This window comes from Panicum hallii, chromosome 6 (genome assembly GCF_002211085.1).
Source record: "Panicum hallii strain FIL2 chromosome 6, PHallii_v3.1, whole genome shotgun sequence".
In the NCBI taxonomy this organism is placed as follows: domain Eukaryota; kingdom Viridiplantae; phylum Streptophyta; class Magnoliopsida; order Poales; family Poaceae; genus Panicum; species Panicum hallii.
The window spans coordinates 31,403,647-31,430,606 of NC_038047.1; the positions used below are offsets into that span (position 1 = coordinate 31,403,647).

Here is a 26,960-nt window from a genome sequence, read left to right on the forward strand (position 1 = left end):
ATCGTGTCCGGTGGCATTGGAAGGCAGCGCGCGTGTACAGGCCTTGGAAGCCGAGAGGTCGCATCCGATGGCATTGGGGGCGGCATGTGCGTGTACGAATCTGAGAAGTCGAAGAGGCGATGGTTTCGGAATTATCATTGCCAAAACCAGGGGAGCATGTGTTATCGCCATAATTTGACTGGGCCAAGGGATCGGCCGAGAGCAACATGGGCTGAAGGAAATCATCTAATGGTCTGCAAATCGGCTTCTGTGCGAACATGTCAAGGGCCGGGATGGCCATTTATCTAGTAAGGATAGTTTAAATATAGTAAGTTAGAGATTGTATTGTAATCAGTTAGGGTTAGTTAGAAGAGATCAAGTCTCCAGACTATAAATATATATCGTGAGATTCAATAAAGGAATCAATCAAGCATTCACAACAAACTCTCAGCGTATCGCCTCCCCTTTTCCAAGGGTTTCTCCAGGTAACTGTCATGCTGCACCGATCATGCTCCGCATGGTCGGGGCAGCATTGCGTTTATCTGTTTGTCTTTGTGTTTCTCGTGCTGAAGCGTTGTTGATAACGAGTAACACTAGCTATCTTAAACGATTTTATACTGCATTGGTTTTGAATAGTATATCTATGCTCTGCTTGCTGTTCGTAATCGTTTAGCTGCCCTTGTACGCGATCCCAGGTGCAAGGGCAGCACCTTGCTCTGTTCTTGGTTAGTAGATCTAATCTGTTATGGTGGTTCTTTGTACTACAAGGAATTGGTTTAATATCCGTATGATTAGGCTCTTCAAACGGGTTAAATGTTCCGGCTGCATGATTGGTGCTTTATGGTAATCTAAGGAGGGATTGTTCCGGGAATCAACTTGTTAGTTGGTTTTTAGGCCTGTTTTTAGGTTAGCGTCTTGTTACCTTTCATGTTCGTTAGGCTTAACCACGTGTAGGATGTTCCGGTTACATGGTGAAGACTTTTACTGTCGTAGATTGGACTAGCTTGGTGATTACAGATCATACTTTTATCTTTTCTATCGGATTCGTACAAGATATTCGAATATTAATAGATCCGATCTGTTAAACGAGGCAATCGGCTTCTTTTAGCCGATTCTGAGAGTTACCTGAAGGTCCAACCGGGTACAAAGACAGGTCCGACCCGGTACAAAAGCTCCATCATTTCTTCTAGCCTATCTTGGGAGTTATTTTAAGAGCCGGTCGCGGCTCGGACTAATGTTTGACGTGACTGTGCATGCAGGAAATTAACTGATAACGACTTGTACACCTCCTGATCAGGTATAGGTCAGGTGGCATGCCTAGCACTTCACCAAGCCAGGGCGTGTTCCGGATTTCTGGGCCGTTGACAGAGGGACCGGGACCCACCAGCAGTCCCGGGAGCCTCCCGGCTCCTCGTGTTGCCTGTCGCTGCTCGCCGGTGGGTTTTGACCGAGAACAGAAGGTTAAAGTAAAGCGTTAGTATACTAGTTTGCAATATCTAATAGGTATTCAAAGATTGGATGCATGGACCGATGGGCGTGACCATGGTTGTTCATTGTACTCCTCGTAAAATGTGTTAGTATACTAGTTTAAATGTCTAATAGGTACTCAAAGATAGGATGCATGGGCGTGACCCTTGTTGTTCGTTGTACTCCTCGTAAAACTTCGGGTAATCTTGGTCTTGAGTCAACTCCTCGTCTGCAGGTCCTAGAAAATAATTATAATAAATAACAAGGATCTAATTGCAAATAAACTCCAAAAAGATTCATAGAAGATCCAAATAAAACCAAATCCTATTCTAACACATTGGACATGACGATTTTAGAAGAATTATTATGGAACTAGTTTCATATTTTTCTGAGCTCTAATTAATTTATTATGTATTTCTAAAGGAAAAATCTATTTCTAAAATTAATAAATGACTTTTGAAAAAGAAAAACACAAGTGGTGACACGTGGCAGCACCAGAGACCGCCACATGTTATCAAAACTAGTTTTCTTCTTTCTTTGAGGATGAAAAGCTCATAGAACCAACAAAAAAGCATTAACAGACAAGATGTACCCCCGAAGGTTTTCACATCCTAGAAAAACTTGGACAATTGAATGATAGCATTAGGTGTGAGTTAATGCAGCTTCACATTGCATTGGTTCGGTATCTTTGGAAGAAATGTCGACGTCGTAGGGAATGAGAAGTCCAGCCACAAACAAATCGCAAAATACGATTGTCTCAACGTCGAATGTGAGGCTCCGATCCGGAGTAGTTTCATTGGTAAGGGGCTGACGCACACCTTCATGAATATAAACCTTTGTGAACATAGAAGTCGATAAGGTTGAGACTAGTGATGATCCGAATTTCATGGTAGGCTTAGGAATGTCGTGAGCCATAAGATGAGAAAAATCGGCTTTCAGTTGAGAAAGATCTTCGCTAGAGTCATTAGACTCTAATTTGGAATGAGAAGGGGACTCCTATTAACTTAGCACAAGTTTTAACACGAACCATGACTATGGAAACATGCACTACTAGAAAACGGTCTATCGGTACCAGCACGTTAGTGCCGGTCAAGAACGAGCCGGCACTAACGTGCCTCAACAATGTAAGGCGGGCACGTTAGTGCCGGCTAGAAATACCAGCCGGCGCTAACGTGCCATCCCCCCAACTGTCACACGGCTGCCACAACGGTCGAAACACACGTTAGTGCCGGTCGGCATATCTAGCCGGCACTAACTTGGTCAATTACAAGTTAGTGCTGGCTGTATGCTCTAGCCGGCACTAAACGTACACAGTTAGTGCCGGCTAAAGCCACTAGCCGACACTAACTTGCCCCGTATATACCGGCCACTCCAAACCCAGCCCTCCATTTCATTTGGCACTCCTTCTTCCCGAGCCTTCAACCGAGCTCTTCTCACTCATATGGCGTGTTACAGGGGAGGTGCTGCCCATTTTTCCCCAAATTTGTGAGGATTTCACCCATCCAAGTGCACCAAAGGTTAGTGTCTTCTTCCACTCTTCTTTCACGGTGTTTATTCTTTGTTTCATGCTTTCTAGATAAAGAAAATAGTGATTTTAAGGTTGAGGAAAAATGAGCATCATTTTCCGATTTGTTCATTAATTTGAGCAAAATAGAATCGATTTGTTACTTTTTAGAGAAGGTTTTCTAGATAGTTTGACTATGACACATTTAGAGTAATTTTTTTGAATTATTTCACGGGACATGTGTATATGTTACTATACAAAATTTTAGAGATTTTAAGGATGAGGGACAATGAGCTAATTATTGATAAATTTCCTGCTATAGTGATAAATTTGGCTTATTTAGCTAATGAGCCAATTATTGAAATAATGGATCTAATTACACCGAAAATACGATTTTGTTAAAGAAACACTATATACCTAACTAGTGAAACAGAACAAAGTCACTCAAGAAAACTCGAAATAAAAGGACAGAACATACTTTGGGATTTGGATCATCAGCATCACATAAAGCACCAGCTAGAGTAGTATAGTTATCAGCTTCTATATGCTCCCAATTGTCACCACACACTGTTAGTAGCTTCTTCAATTATAAATATCCCGATGTATGTATAATTCGAAGCTTTGCAAATAAATCTTGAGTAAAACTACAGAGGCAATTCACTGTAGAACTTTTCAAACTGTATGGCTACTATTGAATGCAAGTTGATAAAGATTTGGTGTATTTCCACTCAATATACATATCCTAGATGTATTTCTTCCTATCCAACAAAAGGAATGATGCCATATCTCATTAGGTTGCTATTGCTCCCAAGTCCCAATCAATTCGAACTCAAATCAAAGCAATGGTATGGCATATATTATGAAAAATTGCACAATAACCTTAGATGTCACTACACTGAATAAATCCAAATGGCTGCAAACAAAACTTTCTCAAAACGATATATATGGATATTATTGTCATAATGCAAGGAGATTTATGTACTTAATACATAAGAATGGGAGGGTGTGAAGTGGGCACATGATTGTATTATAAAATTTTTAAGAATCATCAAAATCCTTCCCAAAACCATATTTAGAGGTTTCGAAAATGACATCCAAAAACATATAGAATAGGTGATCTTACATAAGCTTGCAAAATTATCTCAAAAATGAGATTGAGTTTGATCATAAAATTTTGCAAGCTCCTATTGTATATGTCTGATTTTTTTTAGAATTTCCAAACCTTGGATATGCCTCTGGAGAGTTTCTCACAGTTTCACTCTCAAAGCTACTCCCTCCGTTCTGTTTCAAATTATCAGTCGTTTAGACTTTTCTAAATTCATAGTTTTTCTATGCATCTGCATATATATATATATATATATTACTTCTAGGTGTATTGTAAAACCTATAAATCTATAAAAAAGTCAAAACGAACGGAGAAAATACCACGGACAAAAGCAGATTTACATTTACATTTTTTTTGAATTACTTCATAGTAACCTGTTTTTAGGGATAATGAGCATGATTTTTTTAATTTGTACAGATGGACCGGCAATGGATGCACGGAAGCCGGAGCACCTCGGCGTGGATTCAGGGTTTAGATTCTTTTCTCAAGGCAGCAATGGCAAATAGGTCACCAAAGGGTTTAATGTGTTGTCCATGCAATGTTTGTGAAAATAAAAAGGAATTCCGGAAAAGAGAAACTCTATGGAATCACCTGGCCTTGAATGGTTTCATGAGTAACTATAGCCTTTGGACTAAGCACGGCGAAGTTGGAGTTATGATGAAAGATAATGAAGAAGATGACGATGGTGATAACAATCTTCCAGATTGGGCATGGGTTCATGAAGCAGGTGGCTTTCAAGATGAACCAATGGACGAGGGTGAAGCAAATGTTGCACAAGAGGAGCCACCTGACGAGCTAGGTCAGGCGTTGCTTGATGCACAGAAAGATAGTGACACTGTGAAGGAGGCATTAAAGTTTGAGAAGATGTTGGAGGATCACAAAAGGCCGTTGTTCCCTAATTGCAAACCGGAGCAGAAGAAGTTGGGTACCACGCTAGAGATGCTGAAATGGAAGGCAACTAATGGTGTCACCGATAAGGGATTTGGTGAGCTATTAAAGATTGTAAAGAACATGCTTCCTGAGGGTAATGAACTGCCGTCAACAACATACGAAGCTAAAAAGATGGTTTGCCCTCTTGGATTGGACATGCAGAAGATTCACGCATGTCTTAACGACTGCATCCTGTATCGCGGCGAATACGAGAACTTGGAAGCTTGTCCTGTTTGTAGCGCATTGCGGTATAAGATCAGGCGAGATGATCCAGGTGATGTTGATGGGGAGCCGGTAAAGAAGAGAGTTCCCGCAAAGTTGGTGTGGTACTTCCCTATAATACCACGTCTGAAGCGCTTTTTCAAAAACAAGGACAACGCTAAGTTGATACGGTGGCACAAAGAAGACCGTAAGGAGGATCACAAGATCAGACACCCAGCAGATGGGTCCCAGTGGAGAAACCTTAACCGAGAGTATCCTCAATTTGACAATGACCCAAGGAATATAAGATTTGCTCTAAGTGCGGATGGAATGAATCCGTACGGTGAGTTTGGCAGCGCTCATAGTACATGGCCCGTGACCCTATGTATGTTCAACCTTCCTCCTTGGTTATGCCTGAAGCGTAAGTTCATCATGATGCCGGTGCTTATAGAAGGGCCAAAAGAACCTGGCAACGATATTGATGTGTTTCTGCAACCCTTGATGGATGATCTCTTACTGCTCTGGAAAGAAGAAGGTGTACATGTGTGGGATGAGTATAAATAGGAGTCTTTCAACCTCCGAGCTTTGCTTTTTGTATGCATCAATGATTGGCCTGCACTTGCAAAACTTTCGGGACAGTCGAACATGGGATACATGGCCTGCACCCACTGTTATGATGAAACCGATAGCATTTATTTGAAACACTGTAAGAAGTGCGTATACATGGGCCATCGCCGATTCCTTCCTACCGATCACCCCCTAAGAACCGAAGGGAAGCATTTCAAAGGAGAGCCCGAAACTCGTCGTAAGCCTCTGTTCCGTAATGGAAAGCGTGTGTTCTCGATGATCAAGGATGTGAAGGTAGTATTTGGAAAGGGTCCCGGTAGCCAACCTGTTTCGAAGGATGACCAGGGACATGTTCCAATGTGGAAGAAGAAGTCTATATTGTGGAACCTACCTTATTGGCAAGTCTTACAGGTTCGCAACGCAATTGATGTGATGCATCTGTCGAAGAATCTTTGCGTCAACCTACTAGGCTTTCTGGGAGTGTATGGTAAGTCAAAAGACACATTGGAAGCAAGGCGCGACATGTGGATGCTAGCTGGACGACAAGGCTTGCAACCCGAGAAGAGAGACAAAGGACGCCACTATTTAAAACCTGCCAGCTATAATCTGAGTAAAGAGGAGAAGGAAAGCATGTTCGATTGCTTGAACAGTATCAAGGTCCCGTCTGGGTACTCCTCAAATATACAGGGCATAATAAATGTGAAAGAGAAGAAAATCCAAAACTTGAAGTCCCATGACTGCCACGTTCTGATGACACAATTACTTCCGGTTATACTGAGGGGTGTTCTACCGGAAAATGTGAGATTGGCAGTTGTAAAGCTTTGTGCATTCATGAATGAAATTTCACAGAAAGCAATTAATCCAAATAATCTAATAAAGCTGCAGAAAGACATTGTCGAATGTCTTGTCAGCTTTGAGATGGTCTTCCAACCTTCCTTCTTCAATATTATGACACACCTTCTAGTTCATATTGTGAGAGAAATAACTATTCTGGGTCCTGTTTTTCTACACAATATGTTCCCTTTCGAGAGGTTCATGGCAGTATTGAAGAAGTACGTGCGTAAACGTTCTCGCCCAGAAGGATGCATTGCTAAGGGCTATGGAACCGAGGAGGTCATTGAGTTTTGCGTTGACTATCTTCCTGATCTCAATCCGATTGGGCTCCCCATGTCACACCATGAGGGGCGACTAAAGGGAAAAGGCACACTAGGAAAGAAATGTAATGTGCACATCCCTTGTAGTGAATTCAGCCAAGCAAACTTCACGGTTCTTCAGAATTCATCCAAGGTGGCTCCATATATTGATGAGCACATGAATATTATACAGTCTGAAAATCCACAAAAGAATCTTTCTTGGATTACATGCCAACATATAAAAACTTTTGACGGCTGGTTTAGACGAAAATTATTGGGCAACAACACAGTTGATCAAGAACTTCAATGGCTGGCTAGGGGACCATCAATCACTGTCCAGCAATACCAAGGGTACGAAATCAATGGGTATGCATTTTATACGAGAGCTCAAGACAAAAAAAGCACCAACCAAAATAGTGGTGTCCGTATGTGTATAGTAAACAGTAATGGAGAAAAGAACAACTACTATGGTGTCATAGAGGAGATATGGGAACTTGAATATGGACCCATAGTTGTCCCTTTATTTTGTTGCGAATGGGTGGCTGGAGGAGGCGTAACGAAGGACCGGTATGGGATGACCATAGTTGACTTTAAAAAGATTGGATATAAAGATGAACCATTTGTTCTAGCCAAGGATGTGACACAAGTGTTCTATGTGAAGGACATGTCGAGCAAACCGAAGAAGAAGTCAGATAAGACGTCTGAAGCAGACAAGGCTGGAAATGAGCCGAAACGGCACATAGTTCTTCCAGGAAAAAGAAAAGTTGTTGGAGTTGAGGATATTTCGGACAATTCGGAAGATTATGACCAGATTGATGACCTTCCTCCATTCTCAGTTGACGTTGACCCTAGCATCCTCTTATCCAAAGAGGACACACCTTTCTTACGCTGTGATCACGCTCAAGGCACTTTCGTCAAAAGGAAGATTATCAATGTTCCAGTAGATAATGATAATGAGTAGTAGTTTTATATAAATTATGTATTGAATTCTCTCAATCAGTGATGTAATGTAACGCACCGCATCGTATTTATCTCAATTCTTGATACTATTTCTCCAATTATGACATAATATCATCTTCAGATAATATTATATTTTTGCATGGTATAAATATTATTTACATTCACTAATTTTGCATTACTAGAAGCATTGAAACATTAAATTACAAACAAATAATCAAGTAATATGCGAATTGATTACATCATTGTATAGGCTACTATTGAAAAGTTTTTTGAAGAATTTTGCATGGATCAAAATGAAATGTTTTCGATTTATTATTATTATTGTGTACATATAATTACTATATGTTGAATAAATTTACATTAATTTTGCATTGAAACCTTACTTCAATTACTATTATTATTGTGTACATATAATTACTATAATTATTGTGTAGCTAAAAATAAGATATAAATTTTTGTTATATTATTCTAATTATTAAGCCTATGTTGAATAAATTTATAAATACTACAAATTTAGTGTAAATGGGAACTGGCCACGCCAGTTCCCGCGCGCCAATTCCCGCGCGGAGGGTACACGTTAGTGCCGGCTGACATTACCAGCCGGCACTAACGCGCCCACGTGACGTCAGGTGAGCGCGTTAGTGCCGGCTGGTATTACTAGCCGGCACTAATGTGCTCAAGATAGTGCCGGCTAGTGTTACCAGCCGGCACTAACGCGCTCACCTGACGTCACGTGGGCGCGTTAGTGCCGGCTGGTAATGTCAGCCGGCACTAACCGCGCCACCCCCCAACACAAATTAGCCCCTTCGCCCATTCAGATCGACGTCGCCCCAACTTACCCGCCGCCCCGACGTCCTCGTGCCATTGCTGCCGCTGCCCGAAGCTCCGACCGCCGCGCCCGTCGTCGTCCTCGCGCGCGGCCCCTTCCGCGCAGCCCGGCCGCCCGGCTACCCCTGCCGCCTCGGGGTCCTCGCGCCACTGCTCCGCGTCCTCGCGCCCCATTGCTACCGCCGCCCGAAGCTCCGGCCGCGGCGCACCTCGTCGTCCTCGCGCGCGGCCCGTCCTGCACAGCCCGGCCACCCGGCTGCCCCTGCCGCCTCGAGATCCTCACGCCCCATTGCTGCCGCCGCCCGAAGCTCCGGCCCCCACCGTCGACCCCTCCCTCCGGACCTCCTCCTCGCCCTCCGATCGCAAAAATAGGTTCGAGGTGAGCACATCAACTGCAAAAGCATCTGGTTAATTGCACATCAACAATGTTTTGAGTTACGTGATACCCTGCACCTGTCTTTTAGGATCTTCATTTCATCATTTGCAAACTTAATAATATAGTGTTCGGCCAAACACTTAAATTTCTGAAAGCAGTTCTTCCAATAGATTATGGTAGGACCTCAATGCCAAATGGAACATATGGGTTTGCATCGGTGCTGCTGGGTCACATATGTACTTGTGATCTTGAAGTTCTATTTGATGTTGTAGACACCAATGTTACGTGTGGTGCATTTGGTTTTCTGATTTTATCTTACAACTATTAATTGATATTACAGGTTTTAACTTGTATGAGATGCAAGAAATATAGAATAATTTCATACAATTAACCTTATGTTTATAATTGGTTGGTGCCTTAATATTGCTCTTCTGGTTTGTTATATATAGTAAATTCCATGGTTGTTCCTTAAACTTGGACAAGCGTCTCATCTAGGTCTCTGAACTTAAGAAAAATAATTGGTTGGTGCATTGTGGTTAGTGAACATGAAAAATAAGCTAAATCTGTCAATCTGTTCTATTGGAAATGCTTACATATGGCAATAGGAGAATTTGTAACAGCTGAGGAGCTAGGATAGCTAGATTGTACTGTCTATAATAAAATGCTTTTGTGCTGTATGTCAAGATGAAAATAAGTGTTTTAGGCATGCCATTAAGCAATCAAAGGACCTAAAAGTATAGAAACATTTAGCATTATTGTATCTATGTTTTAAACTAGAAGAAGCATATAGTCACAATCAATAAGTTAGCACTATTGCATTAGGTTAATAACCCTGCACCAGCCTGACAGTTTTGTCACAGGTGGCTTTAACTTGTGGGCCAACTTGTTTCTTAAATATAGTGCGTTAATAGTAGGGCTGTTAAGAAAGCTCGAGGTTCGCCTTGTACTTGAACTCAACTCATTAATAGCTCGATTCAAGCTTGGCTTGTCTTAAAAACGGGCCAAGCTAGAGCCTGTCATCAAGCTCACGAGTCATGGGCTCCGGTCAGCAGAGTTCGAGCCTCGAGCTATTCAATGAGCCTTGTTAATTTTCTCAATCCACATTACATTGTGTTGGAATGCAGAGGCGCACAGCTTTTCAGAGCTCATATGCAGGGTCATTCATGTGATGGTGGTGCAAGGTCTAAATATATCCCATGTGTTAGAAGATAATATTTCCAAGTTTAGAAAATATTCTTTAGGGAACAAGTTGTCTCATGCTCATTATCAATCAATTAAGCAGCAAGTAAAATAGTTCATTTCTAAAAGCTACAATGATTATTTGTTGTTCTATGCAAAAAGCAAAACAGCGATTTAGTTTCTCTTTTTCATCTGAATTTATTTCGTACACGTCTATAGTCTTTTTCCCTTTCAAATACCCTAGTTCCTTTCAAGTTAAGCAGTATGACTCACATGTTGAATATTTGATCAATAAATTCTCCACGTCGTGATGTTTTTATATATGCCATTAGTATAAAATTGATTTGACCAATGTTAATGACCCCTTCCTCGCGTAACCATGTGCATAGGCACATATCTTTGGTGAAGTCTCTCTGACAGCTCAGGCCATCAGGGCAAACCACCTAATTATCTTGTTTTTTGAGCAAGAGATTCTCATCTTTTCATCCGCTTTACTAGTTCATTTTTATTACCTATCAAATCAGTACTTCTACTGAACACATATCAGTCATTTTTTATACGTATCTAGTTCATATTTGTTCTTATGATAAGATTTCTAAGGCTCTTAATTTTGCAAGCTCCTATTGTATATGTCTGATTTTTTTTTAGAATTTCCAAACCTTGGATATCAGTCGTTTAGACTCTCAAAGCTTGTTCTGATATTTCTGGGACCATAAGCACATAAAGCTTGGATATGGTTCAACTTATGAGTAGTTAGTTTGTTTCTAAGTTGTAACATACTTTATGGAGTTTTGTGTTTCGATGGATTCACACTGGCTGGTGACTGCTAGTTCCGCGCAGCCCAGCCGCCCGGCTGCCCCTGCCACCTCAAGGTCCTCGCGCCACTGCTCGGCGTCCTCGCGCCATTGCTGCGGCGCCCGAAGCTCCGGCCCCCACCGTCGACCCCTCCCTCCGGACCTCCTCCTCGCCCTCCGAAGAATCTGCTGAAGAAGGTTTATATCTGCATTTGCTTGATCTTCTCAACTTTGATCATTAGTAGATGAGTTATATTCTTCGGTCAATGCTTGATGTAAAATTTATGTTTGATCTATGAGTTGTATGACATATTGTGTGTGGTCAATGCTTGATGTACGTGTAATGCTCAATGCTAATCCATGTTAGAACACCATTTCTATAATTCAAATGTCAATATGGGTACGTGGGGTTTAATGTGTTGGTTTCAGTTGATATCATCAAGCATCACGCTGCTGGAAGGTCTGTTGATTTTTTATTTTATTTTTGCTTTTTTCATTGGAATATGATTACAGAGGCTATTCTTTCATTTATGTGACATTGTGTCTAATTGTATTATGTGTTCCCTGTACTCTGTGTATTACTGTAATTTTTTTTCATCGCCCGTAGCAATGCACGGGTACGAACCTAGTTGCAGTTAAACTTATAATTAATATATTTGACTTTGATCAAATCTAAAAATTGCTATAGTTTAGGACAAAGGTATAGCATATCATAATTAAAAAATGCATGTATGACACCTTGATGTCGAAATGTTAAGACTGAAACCTTGCAAATACATACATTTTATTAGTACTAGAAAATACTTAATGTTTTTTTATTGTTTCGGGTAGTGGAAATGGATCCTACGGACAACCAAGATGAGTTAATGCACGAGCTCATTTGTGGTAGTACTGGGCAAATAGCACCAGAGTTTCATGAGGACGAGAATGATGGCAGCCAATTTTTAAACTTGCATTATCATGGCGACGAGGAGCAAGATATTAGTGGGGAGGAAGAAGAAAATATCGAGGAAGCCGAGGTATGAAATTTAGTGATTCTTCCAGGCATCAGGATAAACGTTTTGTCAATACCTGCCGCGACGTCCACTAGTTGCTAGCAACCCACTTGATAAATTTGTGATTCTTTCAGGCATCAGGATCGACGAAGCCTAAATGGAAACGTGGCTCCAAGAGGAAGATGGTAGGATGTATGACCATCACGGAGATCAATGAAGCAACCGGCGAGCCACTAGCGCCTGGTCAAATTAAGACGACCTTTGTAAATCAATTGGGATATCTTGTTAGGGAGAACGTCCCCTTAAAGTACAAGCTTTGGAAGAGAAATAAAGTCTCTGATCGACCTAAAGATATCGTGCCAGATTCAGAGAAAGATTTGTTATGGAAAGAGGTGTCGTTGCACTTCAACTTTCCCCCGGGCAAAGCTGACAAAGTAAAGGGATGGGCATTTAAGAAGATGGCAATTCAGTTCGGCTCGTTCAAGAAAAAATTGGTGGCAAACTTTGTCAACAAGGGCCTCACACCAGATTTTGATAAAGTCTAGAAGAAGCAACGAGAGTGGTGGAATGAATTCATGAATTACAAGCACAGTGCTGACAGCATGGCAGCCTCGATTCAAGGCAAAATGAATGCTAGCAAAAAGACAAACTTCCATAGACTTAGGCCTGGAGGTTATAAGGTTGCTGTTCCGAAATGGGAAAAGATGGAAAATAATTTAATTGCAAAAGGAATCATACCGCAGACCTTGAGTTGGCCCAAACGAGCAAGGTATTACTTCTATGCTCATGGAGGCACACTAGACCCCGACACTGGAATGTTTGTGACTAGCGACGTACTAAGAGAGGCTGCCCAAAGACTTGACGACGCAATGAGGCGTACGGAAGAAGGAACATTCCAGCCCAACAGAGAGAATGACGAGCTGGCTTACGCTCTTGGGAATGCGGAACACACTGGACGGACCCGAGGCGTGGGCGTAGTTCCATGGAAATATGGCTTTTCTGGAGATCTCGAAACCTACCGAAGCCGATGCAGAAGCAAGGCAGTAGTGGCAGAGAAGATCTGTAGCCTAGAAAACTGGATAATGTCACTTGAGGCAGCAGTTGGGCAACGCTCGGACCAACCAGCTGCCAATGTGGAGTTCAGCACCCCTTCTCAGCGTCGTAGCAGTGTTGCTTCCACAGAGCACCCTACTTTGGGTGCCGACAGGACGAGGGACCCCATCGACGACATTGCCGTTAGGACCCAATGTGAGCTTCTGGTTCTTTATGGGAAAAAGCTCAAAGTTTGTGCTGAGGGTTATGCGGAAGTCCAAGAAGAAGGCAGGACAATACATTGCCAGCCAATTCCTGAAGGATTCGCTAGAGTCTTTGTTGACCGAATTACTGAAGAATGCTGGGAAGACTTGGACCTCCCGATCCCTATAGGTCCTGAAGAAACAGAACTACAACATGCCGTACACACATGGATTGTGTGGCCAAAGCGCGACATAAGATTGGTGCAAGCAGCCACAGATTCCGCTCGGTGCTCAAGGCAAAGATCACCAACGCCAGCTGATGACAAGAATCCTAGTGTTGGCCCACCTTCTCCACCGCCTGCACGGGACCCCAGCATGGATCCGCCATCACCAGCCGCACAAAGCGAGCCAATTTCAGCATCATCACCAGCCGCACAATAGAATCAGAGTCAGCGACAGAAGGCATACACGGTACCTTCGGTCCAGCCATCTCATAAGCAGCAAAGAAAAAAGAAAGCGAAGGCTCCAGAAGAGAAAGAGGCAGAAGAATCGTTTGAAACCTTATTGCTGAAGCGCAAGCTACTGAGGGAGGCTGCGAACAAGAAGCCAGAAATAGATCCGGTTGTGAAGGCACACTTCATTAAACACTTCATTAAAGATCCCACCAAGGAGAAAGAAAGGGAGTCGGATTATGATCGGCAGATCAGAAAGTGCTACAACAACCCCAAGAATCGACGGATCAATGCAAAGACCGTTCCCCAGCTCGGAGAGCAGTCCAAACAATCGATCCCTCCGTTGATAGTGCCGCGTGAAGAATGTCCTGATGAATCAAGAGATCCGTTGACCATGACTGGGATAATATTGCAAACTGATCTAACAAGGGCTCAATTGCTTGGGGAGGCCCTACAGAATGCCCGCGGCAGGAAAAAGTTTGTACTTGGTGAACCTTTGATATGGCCAGAGTTGCTACCATTCCTACCAACGAGAATGGCCGAGTTACACAAATGGTATGCCGTGCAATCTAAAGCTAATGAATTAGAGATGTTCCTAGCCCGGATTAAAGATGAGCATTTCTGGCGGGGGGCAGGTGAAGTATATATCGAGTTTGAAGCACTTTACGATTTATACCATCAAGATGCCCTTGACAAGTCCCTCGTGAGTGTATGGTGCATGTGAGTATTGTCTCTCGTTTCATTATTTTTAACCTTGTGTGTTGACTGATCCCCGTTTTTCTTGTGTCCCGTAGGTCAAAAATTCAAATTTGCCGAAAAAAGAACTTCCATAACGTCGGGTTATTCGACCCCGATATTATACACGAGAAAACGGTAGAGCAAAACCCTGAAGAAATAGTCAATATTATATACAGGGGGTTGCGTAAGAATAGCATGTGTCCCTTCATTCTCTTGCCATACAACCATAGTGAGTCGTTCTTTGTTAGCCTCTTTTTTCAATCCCTTCGTATTAATAATACTATTTAATAACTATTTTAATCAACATTAATTGGTTATGCATATGTATATGCACAGCTTTCATTGGATATTGCTTTGTATTCGGATTGACGAGCACAAGGTCTTGGTGTACGACTCGTTAAGGCAAGATAAATCAAAGTACCAAGATCTCATCGAGGTGGTAAATACTGCATGGCGTCGCTACCTCCGCAAACACATAGGCTTGCCCATAGGTGAAATCGAGCCTCTTTGTTGGGTGACTGATTTTCCGGTATGAATATACTCTCGCTACTAATGTCATTCGCAATAAACATCAGAAAAATTCTATATCTTAACCCACATTTGTCCATAGTGTTGGAGACAGGGACAAGGAAACAACTTATGTGGATACTACGTATGCGAGTGGATCAACACTTTTGCAAGTGAAAAAGGGCAAATGACAGTGGAGGCATTCAATGTACATGAGCACAATCACATCTGCTCATCATTTTAATTCATTATCTTTTATTCTCATGTTTTTATTGAAAAATGTGACAGCATTGGCGGATGAAAGAAGAACTCATTGAAATGGCTCGGATCAGGGCAATTCAAGAAGCTATATGCGGATTCCTGCTCGATGAAGTCATAAATCCTAAGGCCGAATTTTATGGTGATGTCCGTACAAGCGTCGCCGAAAAAGATCCGATGACGGGGAAGCTGATAAATTACTATAGTTGATGTTCTTAATAATTTGTAATATCTCAAGTACTTTTAAACTCCTAAGTGTTCCATACATAATGAATATATATATAATATTAGTGTAATATGCTGTTCTAATATTACTATGCAATGCAAAAAGTACGATTATGTAGTCGCATACGGTAGAAATACGCATAGCCATACGTATAAAAACGAAAAACAAAATATAAATAAGAAAAAAGATTTAATGCCGGCCAGTTATACCAGCCGGCACTAACCTTGCTGCCAGGAGCCGGGCCTGGTTGGGCACGTTAGTGCCGGCTGGAATTACGGACCGGCACTAACACTCACCATTTAGTGCCGGTCAATATAGCCGGCACTAACGACTGTCACGTTAGTGCCGGCCATTTAGTGCCGGTCACAGGGACCGGCACTAAAGCTCCCTGTGACCGGCACTGATGCGCCTTTCTCCGGCAGTGATGCGACAGAAAAAAATGATAAAATTCAAACAAAAGTTGTGTTAGGACGAGCCAATTCCAGACAGAAAGTAAAGGAAAGGTTCACTTGCTTAACAACATAACCATTTAAGTGCTCACAAAATCTTAAAAAAGCATCCCGGTTACAGTAAAAGGAGGGGCATTTATACTCCTCTACCTCCGTTACATGATTCCCAGAATGCCCTTACCTGCCCGGAATATCCAGGGGATATTCCGGCCGAAAGAGCATTTCCAGTATTTGGTGTGTACAATTTGCCTACCCTTACCGAATCACGCTTCTCTCGTGACCTCGAAGGTAATCTCCGACTTGATTTTCTTGTGTTTTCTTTGCCCGTATTGCAGATTGGGTCACAATCGTGATCATAGGTTAACATGCTTCGGGCCTACAGCTTGTTCAGGCGCTAGGGACCTTCGGTCGTCCCCTTCACCCGAAGAAAGATCGGAGGTCGCTTTCTCTCATGACCACAACAGCTAAGCTCGTCGATGACCTTCGGTGATCCAGGTGATATTTCCATCAAAAACAAGCCAACAAGCCTAGAGATTGAACTCTCGAAGGTTATCGATAGGGATTCTTTGGTAGAAGCAGCCCACGCAGAATCTCCGACCCGGGGCTTCGGAGGTGGTGATCCCCAACAGTAGCCCCTCGTGGGCGGGGGCCGAATCCGACGGGCCGAACCCTCAAAAAAAGATCATCTGGTAACCTCCATAAAAACATCTCCCTGAATGTTGGAGTTTGGCGCTAGGCAAGGGTTATGCACTTTTGGAATGATTACATGGCTTCATCTTTCTGGCCGCCGCTTTGTATTCCTCTCGATTTAACCGTCGGCTGTTACTGTTACTTTTACCCCCCTTATATAAGTCGAGGAAGGGGGGTGGGTGTGAGTCGTTTTCACGCATTAGCTTGTTGCTGACCTTTGTTTCCATGTTTCCTGAGACACGTATCATAATCTGATTGGCTATTAGGTCGGGGGGGGGGGCGGCGGGGTCGTTGCTTCTCTATGTAAGTGTACTGAGGGAATCTGTTGCTTCTTTTGTTGGGCATGGCACGCACTAAGCAGATTGCTAGGCTTGTCGAAGATGCCTGATCTTAGGTTATTGTTTTGTTGTTATTATTTTTTGTTCCAACTGACAATTTTCTTGTTGTTTCGCTTAGATATGGTGAACATCAAATGTTGCACAAGGGTCGTAGAAAGCCCCGAAGGTAGTCCGCCAGCTGAGGAGACAACCTCACAACAATCAGAAGAAGGTTATCAGACGTTGAAGCAAACGTTTCTAACCTGATGGCACCTGGCAAGCGCAAGACCCTCTTCTTTGGACCTTCGAAGGTCTTGCCCAACCTGATCGGGTTTTACATTGAGAAGGGGTACTTTAAGGAGGGAGAATGCAGACCACCGGGTTCATGAGGAGACGACCCCTGCCCTGAAGGACGGTGAAACCATGGTTTTCGGGATTTCTTCGTGGCTGGCCTACGTTTTCCTTTATATCCTATTTTGCCGGGCCTTCTTCTCGCATTTAACGACTAATTGCATCATCCGACACCTAATGCAATTGTTCAACTGTTCAAGTTCTTTTCGGCGGTTCAGAGCTTCGGAGCACCTGTGTTAGTGGATACCTTCTACCGCTACTATGAGTTGCATTCGCAGAGTTGCAAGGTGTTTTTCGAGGGAGATGACGAGTCGTATGAGGCTCAGAGCGACTGTTGTACCTTCATTCCTCGGAAGAACAACAAGAAGACCGGTTTGGAAAGAGCGTAGCTTTCGTATGCTCAACGCATCAAATGGGATGATGATTGGACCTAGTATTGGTTCTATGCTAAGATTGCATTTTCGGATCAGGATAAGTCTGGAGAGGTTTCGTATCTGTTGGCTTCGGAGATCATGCCGTTTGAGCATACACACAAACCTGGGTTCAACAGACATTTGAAGGAATTTAAGAAGTGCTCTGAGGCTTTTAAGATTGCTGGCTAGGTGTGCGGAGGTCGTGACTTGGTGGAGGAATATCTGGCCGCCAAGATCTGGCCCTCGACTCCTAGTTGGCTCCCAACTGGAGCTAGGCAAGTAAAGTTTGTGTTTTTAGACTTTGAGATCCATTGTCCGTTGTTCGGACTGAAGAGGCCAGAGGGGAAAAGCGATGAAGTCATTGTTGAAGATCTCAAGCGTGCAGCTTCGGAGCTTATTGGTCCGTGGAACCGCAATGAGTATGATTTCTTTGTTGCTGTCAGTTGCCACGAGGGCTGCATAAATCGGTGCTTGTACGAGATGGAAGTGAGGTACAAGGTCCAGACAGTACCTTTGCTGCCTCAGAAGCGATTTCGGACCCATGGGAACATTGGCTCGGAGTTTCCGGCTACAAAGAAGTCAAGGAAGTCTGCTGGGGCTGAGAGTGGTGGTACTTCCGCCCAGAACGTGCATAGCAAACCTGCAAAGCAGCAGACGGCCAAGCACTCTTTGAGTCAGGTGGATGCCTAGAAGAAGAAAGCTGCATCCTCAGACGCTGCTGGTGCTTCGTAGAGGCTTGAAGCTAATACTACCAAACTCAGCAAGCAATCGACGAGCCAGGCGGAGACTCAGAAAAAGTTAGTTATTGTGCAGAGTAAGCATTTGATGCAGTTTGCACCTCACGATTTGGGTAGTCCTGACTTTGTGGAGGACCTAAGGGAAACCGAGGATAAAGTCCCTGGGAAGCTCGAAGATAGAAGGTGGTCAATGAGATACGAGCTGAACCTGTTTGGTTCTATGCGCGCAGGTTCTGGGATCAACTTGCCGGTGCTGTCTCTTCATCAACAAAGGCCTAAGGCCGAGCCTTCTAGATGATGATGAAGATTAAGAGGGGGAAAGGAAGGAACCTTCGGCTGCTGAGCGGGCCAGCCTAGTAGCACCTGAAGGAATGACGGAGGCTGTGCCGAGCTTGTCTGACGATGTTGAGATCCTCGTAATCCATGATGAAGACCACGGAACCACTGCAGCTTAGGATGCTTTTGTCGTCGAAGCTGATTTGCCCAAACCGGCCCCGGAAGCCTCATTAAGTGAAGATCTTGGCGGCACGGGTTTGATGCCTCAGGTTTTTTCCCTTTTCTACTTTTTCAAGTTTGGGATTGTTCTAAGATGTTTTTCCGGTTGTAGCTGTTGCGAAGGTCATGCTGGAGCTAAAAGAGGTTATACATCTAGGGGATGGAAGGCCAGCCACGTCAACGAATGAGGAAGGGATTTCTTCTGGATTGGGTTTCAGCGGAGAAGGTTGGCGTTCTGTGTCCTTGCTTGCTTTCTTTGGTATCTTCATATCTGTTCTTAAAAAGGTCTGACTCTCATTGCAGAATTTGAAAAATCTTTGGCAAGTTGTGATATTCAAGAATTAAATCGTGCTGCTGCCTTGTTCTCGCGCAAGGTTTCGATTGCGAGTCGAGTCGCTGCTAAGACCTTGCATCATGAGGAGGTTCGGGACAAGGAAACGCTTTGCTTGATCCAGGACAATGAGAGGTCGAGAAAAGAGAACGAAGCTTTGAAGGAACTTCAGCCCTTGTACCAGGAGAAGATTCAGTGTTTGGAGACAAAGGCCAAGGATTATGAAGCTTTATTTGAGAAGATGAGAGGGACTATTGAGGAAAATGAGAAAATCTTGGAGAACCTTCGCAGGGAAGTTGAGAAGGGTACCAACAAGAAAGCTTCGCTTAGTAATCAAGTCAAGCTACTTCAGGCCGAGGGGAAGAAAAAGGATGAGACAATTGGCAACTTGTGCTCGCAGGTTACCCGTGATGAAGAGATTGTCAACAGTATTCACGAACGGAGTGAGCTGATATACAAAGAGTACAAGGCAACACTTGCAACGTTTGGAGCTGAACTTTTGCCCTTGCCCGTGCCTGATGATACTGATGTAGCTGAGAAAGGGATTGAGGTGTTGTGCAGTTGGTTGCTCAATGAGTTTTCTGGTTTGAAGGATGCTATTGCAACAGCTTCTGGTAACTCCGCAGTAGTTACCTGCGAGAGTGTTATATCCATTCCTGACCGTGAAGGTTGCTCGGATATTAAGAAGTTGTGCTCAAAGGATTATTCTTATCCAACTTATGACGAGCTTGGCTCAAATATAGTGCGTGTCCAGGCGGCAAAGAAGATGTTCCTCCGGAGGTTCCAGAAGGTGTCTGGTCGTGAAGCGGTGCAAGCTATTGCGGCTAGTCGTCTTGAGAAGGCTTGATATCTTTTTGTTTTCTTTTGGCTGTATTTCTTTCTTGGCACTTTCGAGTGATCGCTCTGTCGTTGTTGCACAGTTGAATGCCGAAGGTGTTGCTGGAAGCTCGAAGGCTGGAGACGCTCATGAAGCCGGAGGTTCTCAGGATGCTAGTGCAGGACATTTGGTCAGAGAAAAGGTGTAGAAAGCATTCTTAGGTCCGAGAGTGGTGTGAGAGGCTTTTGGTTGACTGAAAGGCAACTGACGTTAATCCCTAACTCTTTTGTCCTATACAGGCGATCGGTGTTGTGGAACCTGCACTTGACATACTTCCGCTGCACATGAGTTGCGATGACATGATTGTGCCTGGAATATTTTGGGAGCGCTATCATGAAGATTATCCTGAGCGAAGCTTTCGTGACTTTTAGTTTCAGTGTACATACATTTGCTCGGATGATCACTAAATTTGTAAGAACTGATCGTGAATGTGGTGTGACGCGTGAAGCGATGTATGTATTTTTTAGGCAAGCGTTGATTGTGTGTAAAAAAGTCTTGAATGTTTCTTCATAGAAACATGTCTTCCCTCTCCCTAGTCCTTGTTGCACGAAGGATACGTTGCAGGGTGAAACTTTTTCTTCTTTTAGAATGAATGTTATTTGCCAATGTTCTTTATTGTAACAAAGACTTGGTGGTTATTTTCAGAGGGAAAAACCTCTCCCCCTCCCTGGTCTTTGTTACGCGAAGGTGATATTGATTTCGATGACCATTTGATCGCCTAGAACATTCTTAGCTTCGAATCCGTTGGTTTTGAGCACCTTAGGGCTGGTAGCTGCTCACGTTCGAGTGCTTTCTGTACTTTGGTTTAGCGAGCCAAAGGTGTTTTGGCTTCAAGCCTCTTAGGATCGATAGCTCCTTAACTTTTGAGTTTAGGTTTAGCGAGCTGAAGATGTTTTGGCTTCGAAACCTTTAGTTTCGAAAGCCCTTTGGCTTTCGAGTGTTTGTTGCACTTTTATATTTTCAAGTCAAAGGTGTTTTGGCTTCGAAACCCTTAGGTTCGATAGCCCCAACCACTTTTAGATTTCCGAGCCGAAGGTGTTCTGCCTTCGAAACTCTTAGGTTCGACAGCCCCTTTACTTTCGAGTGCTTATTGCACTTTTAGATTTTTTTAGCCAAAAGTGTTTTGGCTTCAAATACCTTAGGTTCGATACCCCGCTTTCAACTGCTTGTTGCACTTTTAGATAACTATGCAAAGTTTGCGTGGTATGCGAACTTTGCTAACTTACACTGCTATTGCCTTTGAGAGGCGATGGTCGATGTTTGCAACTTTTTGTTGCTTCGACCCGAAACAGAAGCTTTGGGCAATGTAATTCTTTATTCATTTGGAGAGTTATTATAAAGGATCCGCCTCGTTAAAAACCTCACCTCCGATGTGAAGTCCCCTTTGTGAGGAAAAGGGTACGGTCCTTGAAAATTTTAAAAGAGAAAATAACAAAGGAAGACTACCGAGTCTGGGTCTGTTTATAGCTTCACTACCCGGTCTCGTTACATGGGGTTCTATACATAATATTTTTTAAGCTATCAGCATTCCAAGAATGCTGCTAGCTCGTGACCTTCGCCATCCGCTAGGTAGAAAGAGCCTGGCCGATTACTTCTCATCACCAGGAATGGTCCGTCCCATTTTGACTGTAACTTTTCGACGGTTTCAGTCTTGGGCTTTTTTTTGAGAACCCAGTCACCTACTGAGATTTCTCTCTTGATAACCTTCTTGTCTCTCTATTTTCATGTTTCTTGTTGGTACTTGTTGAGGTTTTCAGTTGCTTGTAGAATATCAAGCTCGATCAGATCAGCTTCGCTCGAAGGTTATGTTTCTTTTTCTTGTGATTGGGCCCTTAGACTTCTGTTCTGGAGTTCTTGAGGGCTCATTGCTTTGGCCCCCATAAAGGAGTCTGGAAGGGTGAATTTGGTTGCTCTAGACTCGGAGTCTTAAAGGAGTCTGGCCATTTGCCTTTCTTTTGGTCGAACAAGCATTTTCCAATGCTAGAGAAAATTAGCCCATTTGCTCCTTCCACTGCCCCGTTGGATTGTAAATGGTAGATGAAGGTAAACATGACCTTCGTGCCAACATTGTGAAGAACACTTTGAAGAGGTCAGAGTCGAAGTGCCTCCCGTTATCAACAGTTACCTACTTTGGTACCTCGAATCTGCATATAATGTTTTGCCAGAAGAACTTTCTGACTACCTTGGAAGTTATATTCACTAGTGGTTTGGCCTCTATCCACTTGGTTAAGTATTCCACTGCAACCACGGCATACTTGTAGTTCCCCTGAGCTGTGGGGAGAGGACCAACAAGATCCATCGCCCATCTTTGTAGCGGCCATGATGGATGTATTAACTGCGAGGGTTGTGAGGGTCTATTGAATTTTGGGCCCATCTTTTGGCAGGCTTCACATCTTTTCACAATGTACTCTGCATCCTTTAAGGCTGAGGCTAGAAGAAACCTTGCTTGAAGGCCTTAGCTACTAAAGGCCTTACCCCAATGTGAGAGCCACATAATCTAGAGTGGATTTTGTTCAACAGTTCCCTGCCTGTGCGATGGGAATACATTATAACCATGGTGCAGTGACACCGGATTTGTAGAGTTCACCTTTGGAAATGAGGTAACCCCTTGCTCGCTGAGACATCCTTTTTTCATTGGTTTCATCGGCTAGTTCAATGTGCCCGTGAAGGTATGCCATTATGGGGGATCTCCAATCTTCACTGATGATTGCATTGATTTGCTTTTCTTTCATTTGGCGAGTTGAAAGTCTTGTGATCTCCTCATAGAAAACATCTGGAGGCAGGGGTTGCTTTCTAGCAGCTACCTTAGCATGACTGTCTACTTCATTGTTTTGGGCTCTTGGAATATGAATGGTCGAGAACCCTTGAAATGTTTCTCCATTGCTCTAACTGCTTCTAGATAATTTATCATTTTTGGCTCTTTGGCTTCGGCGTCTTTCTCAACGTGATCGGTTATGACCTCCGAATCTGTCCTCACAATGAAGTTTGGGTGGCCAAGGGCTTTCATTTTGCGGAGGCCTAGCAGTATTGCTTCATACTCAGTGGTATTGTTTGTGCTGGGATCGGGTTTGGTGAATTTCAAACACGCTGCATATCTCATTTTGCCCCCCGAAGGTGACTCTATGATTGCAGATATCCCAACACCCTCTTTACACCAGGCACCATCGCAGTATATGACCCATGGTTCTATTTCTGCTTCTTGCTTAATGCCTGGAGAGGTCCTATCTATGATAAAGTCCATGAGGACTTGAGACTTGATGGTACTTCTTCTCTCAAAGTCTGCCACAACTCTAATAGCTCTGAGACCCATTTGCTAATCCTGCTTGAGGCTTCTTTGTTGTGGAACAGATCATGCAGGGGTTGGTTTGTTACAATGAGTATTTTGTGGGCTTCGATGTGGTGGTGAAGTTTCCTAGAAGACATGACCTCAGCATATGTTATCTTTTCCCGTTCTGAGTTGAAGAGTTTGGAGCCTGAAAGGGCTTCTGAAACAAAGTACACTGGCACTTGCTTTAGGGAGCCTTTGACCTCCTTTTCCAGCACTAGGGCTGCACTGACTGCTAAGTGCAAGGCGGATATGTACAACAACAATGTGTCTTTTGGTTCTAGTGTTGTCATCTTGGTCATCTTCGCAAGGTAGTCTTTGAGAGAGTTGAAGGTTTCCCTTTGCTCGTCACCCCAATCGAATTTGCCTGAGTTGTGAAGCACCTTGAAGAATGACAAGCTTCGATCAGCAGAACAAGGGGTGAATATGTGCAGAGCTGCGATTCTTCCCGTAAGTTTTTGCATGTCTCTAACAGTTTGTGGTTCTCCCATGTCAACTAGAGCCTTTATCTTATTTGAGTTGGCTTCAATGCCTTTTGTGGAGACTAGGCATCCGAGGACTTTTCCTTTGTGTACTCCAAAGATACATTTTTCCGGGTTCAAGCAGAGGTTTGTGGCTTGGAGGTTCGTGAAGATTTAAGCCAAATCTACTATATGATTCTATCTTTCAGCACTGGTTACAACAATGTTGTCAACATAGGCCAGAACATTTCTTCTCAACTGAGGGCCCAAGACCTCTTCTGACATTCTGGAGAAGGATTGACCAGCATTCTTGAGACCTTCGAACATTTTGACAAAACAGTAAGTGCCGAAGGGGGTGATGAAGCTTGTCTTCTCTTTGTCTGTCTTCCTTTTTCATCCAGATTTGATGATAACCGGAGAAACAATCCAAAAGGGACATAAGCTGACTGTTAGCTGCGTCGTCATTGATCACTCTGTCTATTCTTGGAAGTGGGAAGTCATCCTTTGGGCAAGCTTTATTCAGGTCAGTAAAGTCAATGCACATTCGCCATTTTCCATTTTTCTTCTTTACTCGCACAATGTTCGCCAGCCATGTTGGGTACTTGACCTCTCTGATAACATTGGCATCTAACAACCTCTGGACCTCCACCTTCACAACTGCAACTTTGTCGTTGGACATCTTACACAACTTTTGCTTCTTAGCTTTGATCGAGGGGTCAATGTCAAATTTATGTTCAATGATATCTCTGCTAACTCCGCGAAGGTCGCTAGCGGACCATGCAAACACATCCTTGTTCTTGCATAGAAATTCAAGCAACTCTTTTTCTTCCTCTTCTCCGAGGGTTGCACTGATCATCACCATTTTGTCTGGTATATGCTTGTCAAGGGGGACTTTCTTTATTTGATAGTCCTCAACATTTGCCTTTTCTTTGTCTCTTTTGGGCTCTTTACATGGTGGAGGTTGTATATCTACTTCCACATGGTGAACATTCCTTTGCCCTAGGGCGACGCCCCGCTTGATGTCTCTAGCAAGCTGCTAGTTGCCATGGACTGTGATTACCCTTGGCGGCGGGTATCTTCATGCATAGATACAGCTAATGTACAACAGCTTTGAATTTATTCAGAAAGCCTCATTCAAAGTTTGCGAGGTATGGGTAGTTCATCACCACCATATCAAAGATCATGTTTTTAGTTCATGGTTGGTTAGATCTCTGAAGGATACTAGAAGAGGGATTTTTCCCAAGGCATTGACCCTCCGAAGCCAATGAGTGGAATTTCAGCTGGCTAGAGAAGGTTTCTGTCCATGTTCATTCTATCGAAGGTGCTGGAGAAGATGATGTCAGCTGAACTACCTGTGTCCACAAGGATTTTTCCAATTGCCCAACCTAGGATGTTTGCCTCTATATAGGCATCAGTGTGTGGATAGCTGAGGAGGTTAACATCTTGCTCAGAGAAGGTGATTGGCATATGGGACCATTGAGATTTGACCACCGGGTCATCCACTAGAATGTTGTGGACTTTTCTAAGGTAGTCTCATTTCTGCCTCTTGTTTTCAAACTCAAGGCAGGAACCTCCGACTATGGGCATTATCATGCCGAAGATGGGTAAAGTGGTTTGGGTGCTTTGCTTTTCATCTTTGGGAGTTGGCGCTGGCGGGGGTGGGGGCAAGTCTTCTTGAGGTGGTGCATGGCTAGAGGCCTGCGAAGGTGCTCTGTTTGTGGATTAAGAGGGGTTTTGCCAAGGCATTGGGTAGGGTTGGTAGTTGAAGCTTGGGTTAGGTGCGAAGGCTAGGAATGGATGCTGTGGTACCCAAGTGGTATGGCTGACCAGTTTCTCTTCATTCTTTTCCGCTTCCATTCTTTCTATGGTTTTCTTCTTCTTAGGGCAGTAGTTGGTGCTGTGATCTGAGTCTCTTCGTGGAAGTGACAGAAGAACTTTGTCGGCCCATTTGGGGGATTATTAGCTTGGTGTGGAGGTCCTCGACCGTGGCCTCGGCCTCTTCCTCTGCCTCTATTGGATCATCCCCCTCTATGCGAGGGTTGATCGAGGGTTTTGTTTGGCTGGGTTGGTGGTGGAGTGATTAAAGGTTGCAGTGAGCTCTCCGAGTCATCCTCCTAAGGGGGTTGGACTGGCAAAATGAAGTGTTGACTCTGAGGTCTTGCATGTTTGCTGGGGATGCTGATCTAAGGTTATGACCACAAGGCTCTTAACCTTATGGTCGTGGGTTCGAGCCCCACGATGGGCGCCTCTATTGTGATCGGACGAGCCAATTCCAGACAGAAAGTAAAGGAAAGGTTCACTTGCTTAACAACATAACCCTTTAAGTGCTCATAAAATCTTAAAAAAAGCATCCCGGTTATAGTAAAAGGAAGGCTATTTATACCCCTACCTACAATACATGAATCCCATAATACCCTTACCTTCCCAGAATATCCAGGGGATATTCCGGCCAAAAGGGCATTTCCAGAACTTCGAGTGTACAATTTGTCTACCCCTACCAATTCACGCTTCTCTCATGACCTTGAAGGCAACCTCCGACTTGATTTCCTCCTGTTTGCTTTGCCCGTGTCGCAGATCGGGTCACAACCGTGATCGGAGGTTAACATGCTTCAGGCCTGCAGCTTCTCCAGGCGCCAGGGACCTTCGGTCATCCCCAGCACCCGAAGAAAGATCGGAGGTCACTGCCTCTCATGACCACAACAGCTAACCTTGTCGATGAGCTTCAGTGATCTGGATGATGTTTCTTGCAAAAACAAGCCAACAAGCCTAGAGATTGAACTCTCGGAGGCTATCGATAGGGATCCTTTGCTGCTAGTAGCCTGCGCAGAACCTTCGACCTGGGGCTTCGGAGGTGGCGATCCCCAACAAGTTGTAGTGGTAACTAAAAGGGTATAGTTCGATGGTACTTACTGTGAGAGAAAGGGGAAGCAAAGATTATTTTTGCAATTGGAAAATCAAAGAGTGACACATGCGCAATGAACGAGAATAAATGAAGGTTAGAGTCACAAAGGTAGGTGTGGGAATCCCCATCTTTTGCTTATATAGGTGGTGAAAAGTAAACAATATTAGACGGCGGTAAA

The 26,960-nt window shown here is 43.7% G+C and overlaps 1 protein-coding gene and 1 pseudogene across 1 annotated transcript; both read left to right on the top strand.

Annotated features, from left to right (window-relative positions):
- The first annotated feature begins 4,577 nt into the window (after positions 1-4,577).
- LOC112898196 lies at positions 4,578-18,344 on the top strand (annotated as a pseudogene).
- Positions 18,345-18,891: 547 nt separating this feature from the next.
- Positions 18,892-20,601, top strand: LOC112897998. Its single transcript, XM_025966405.1, has 4 exons — positions 18,892-19,112; positions 19,190-20,058; positions 20,138-20,236; positions 20,334-20,601. Exons 1-4 carry the CDS (start codon positions 19,013-19,015, stop codon positions 20,463-20,465), a joined length of 1,200 nt encoding a protein of 399 aa, XP_025822190.1. The 5' UTR covers positions 18,892-19,012; the 3' UTR covers positions 20,466-20,601.
- The last annotated feature ends 6,359 nt before the right edge of the window (positions 20,602-26,960 follow it).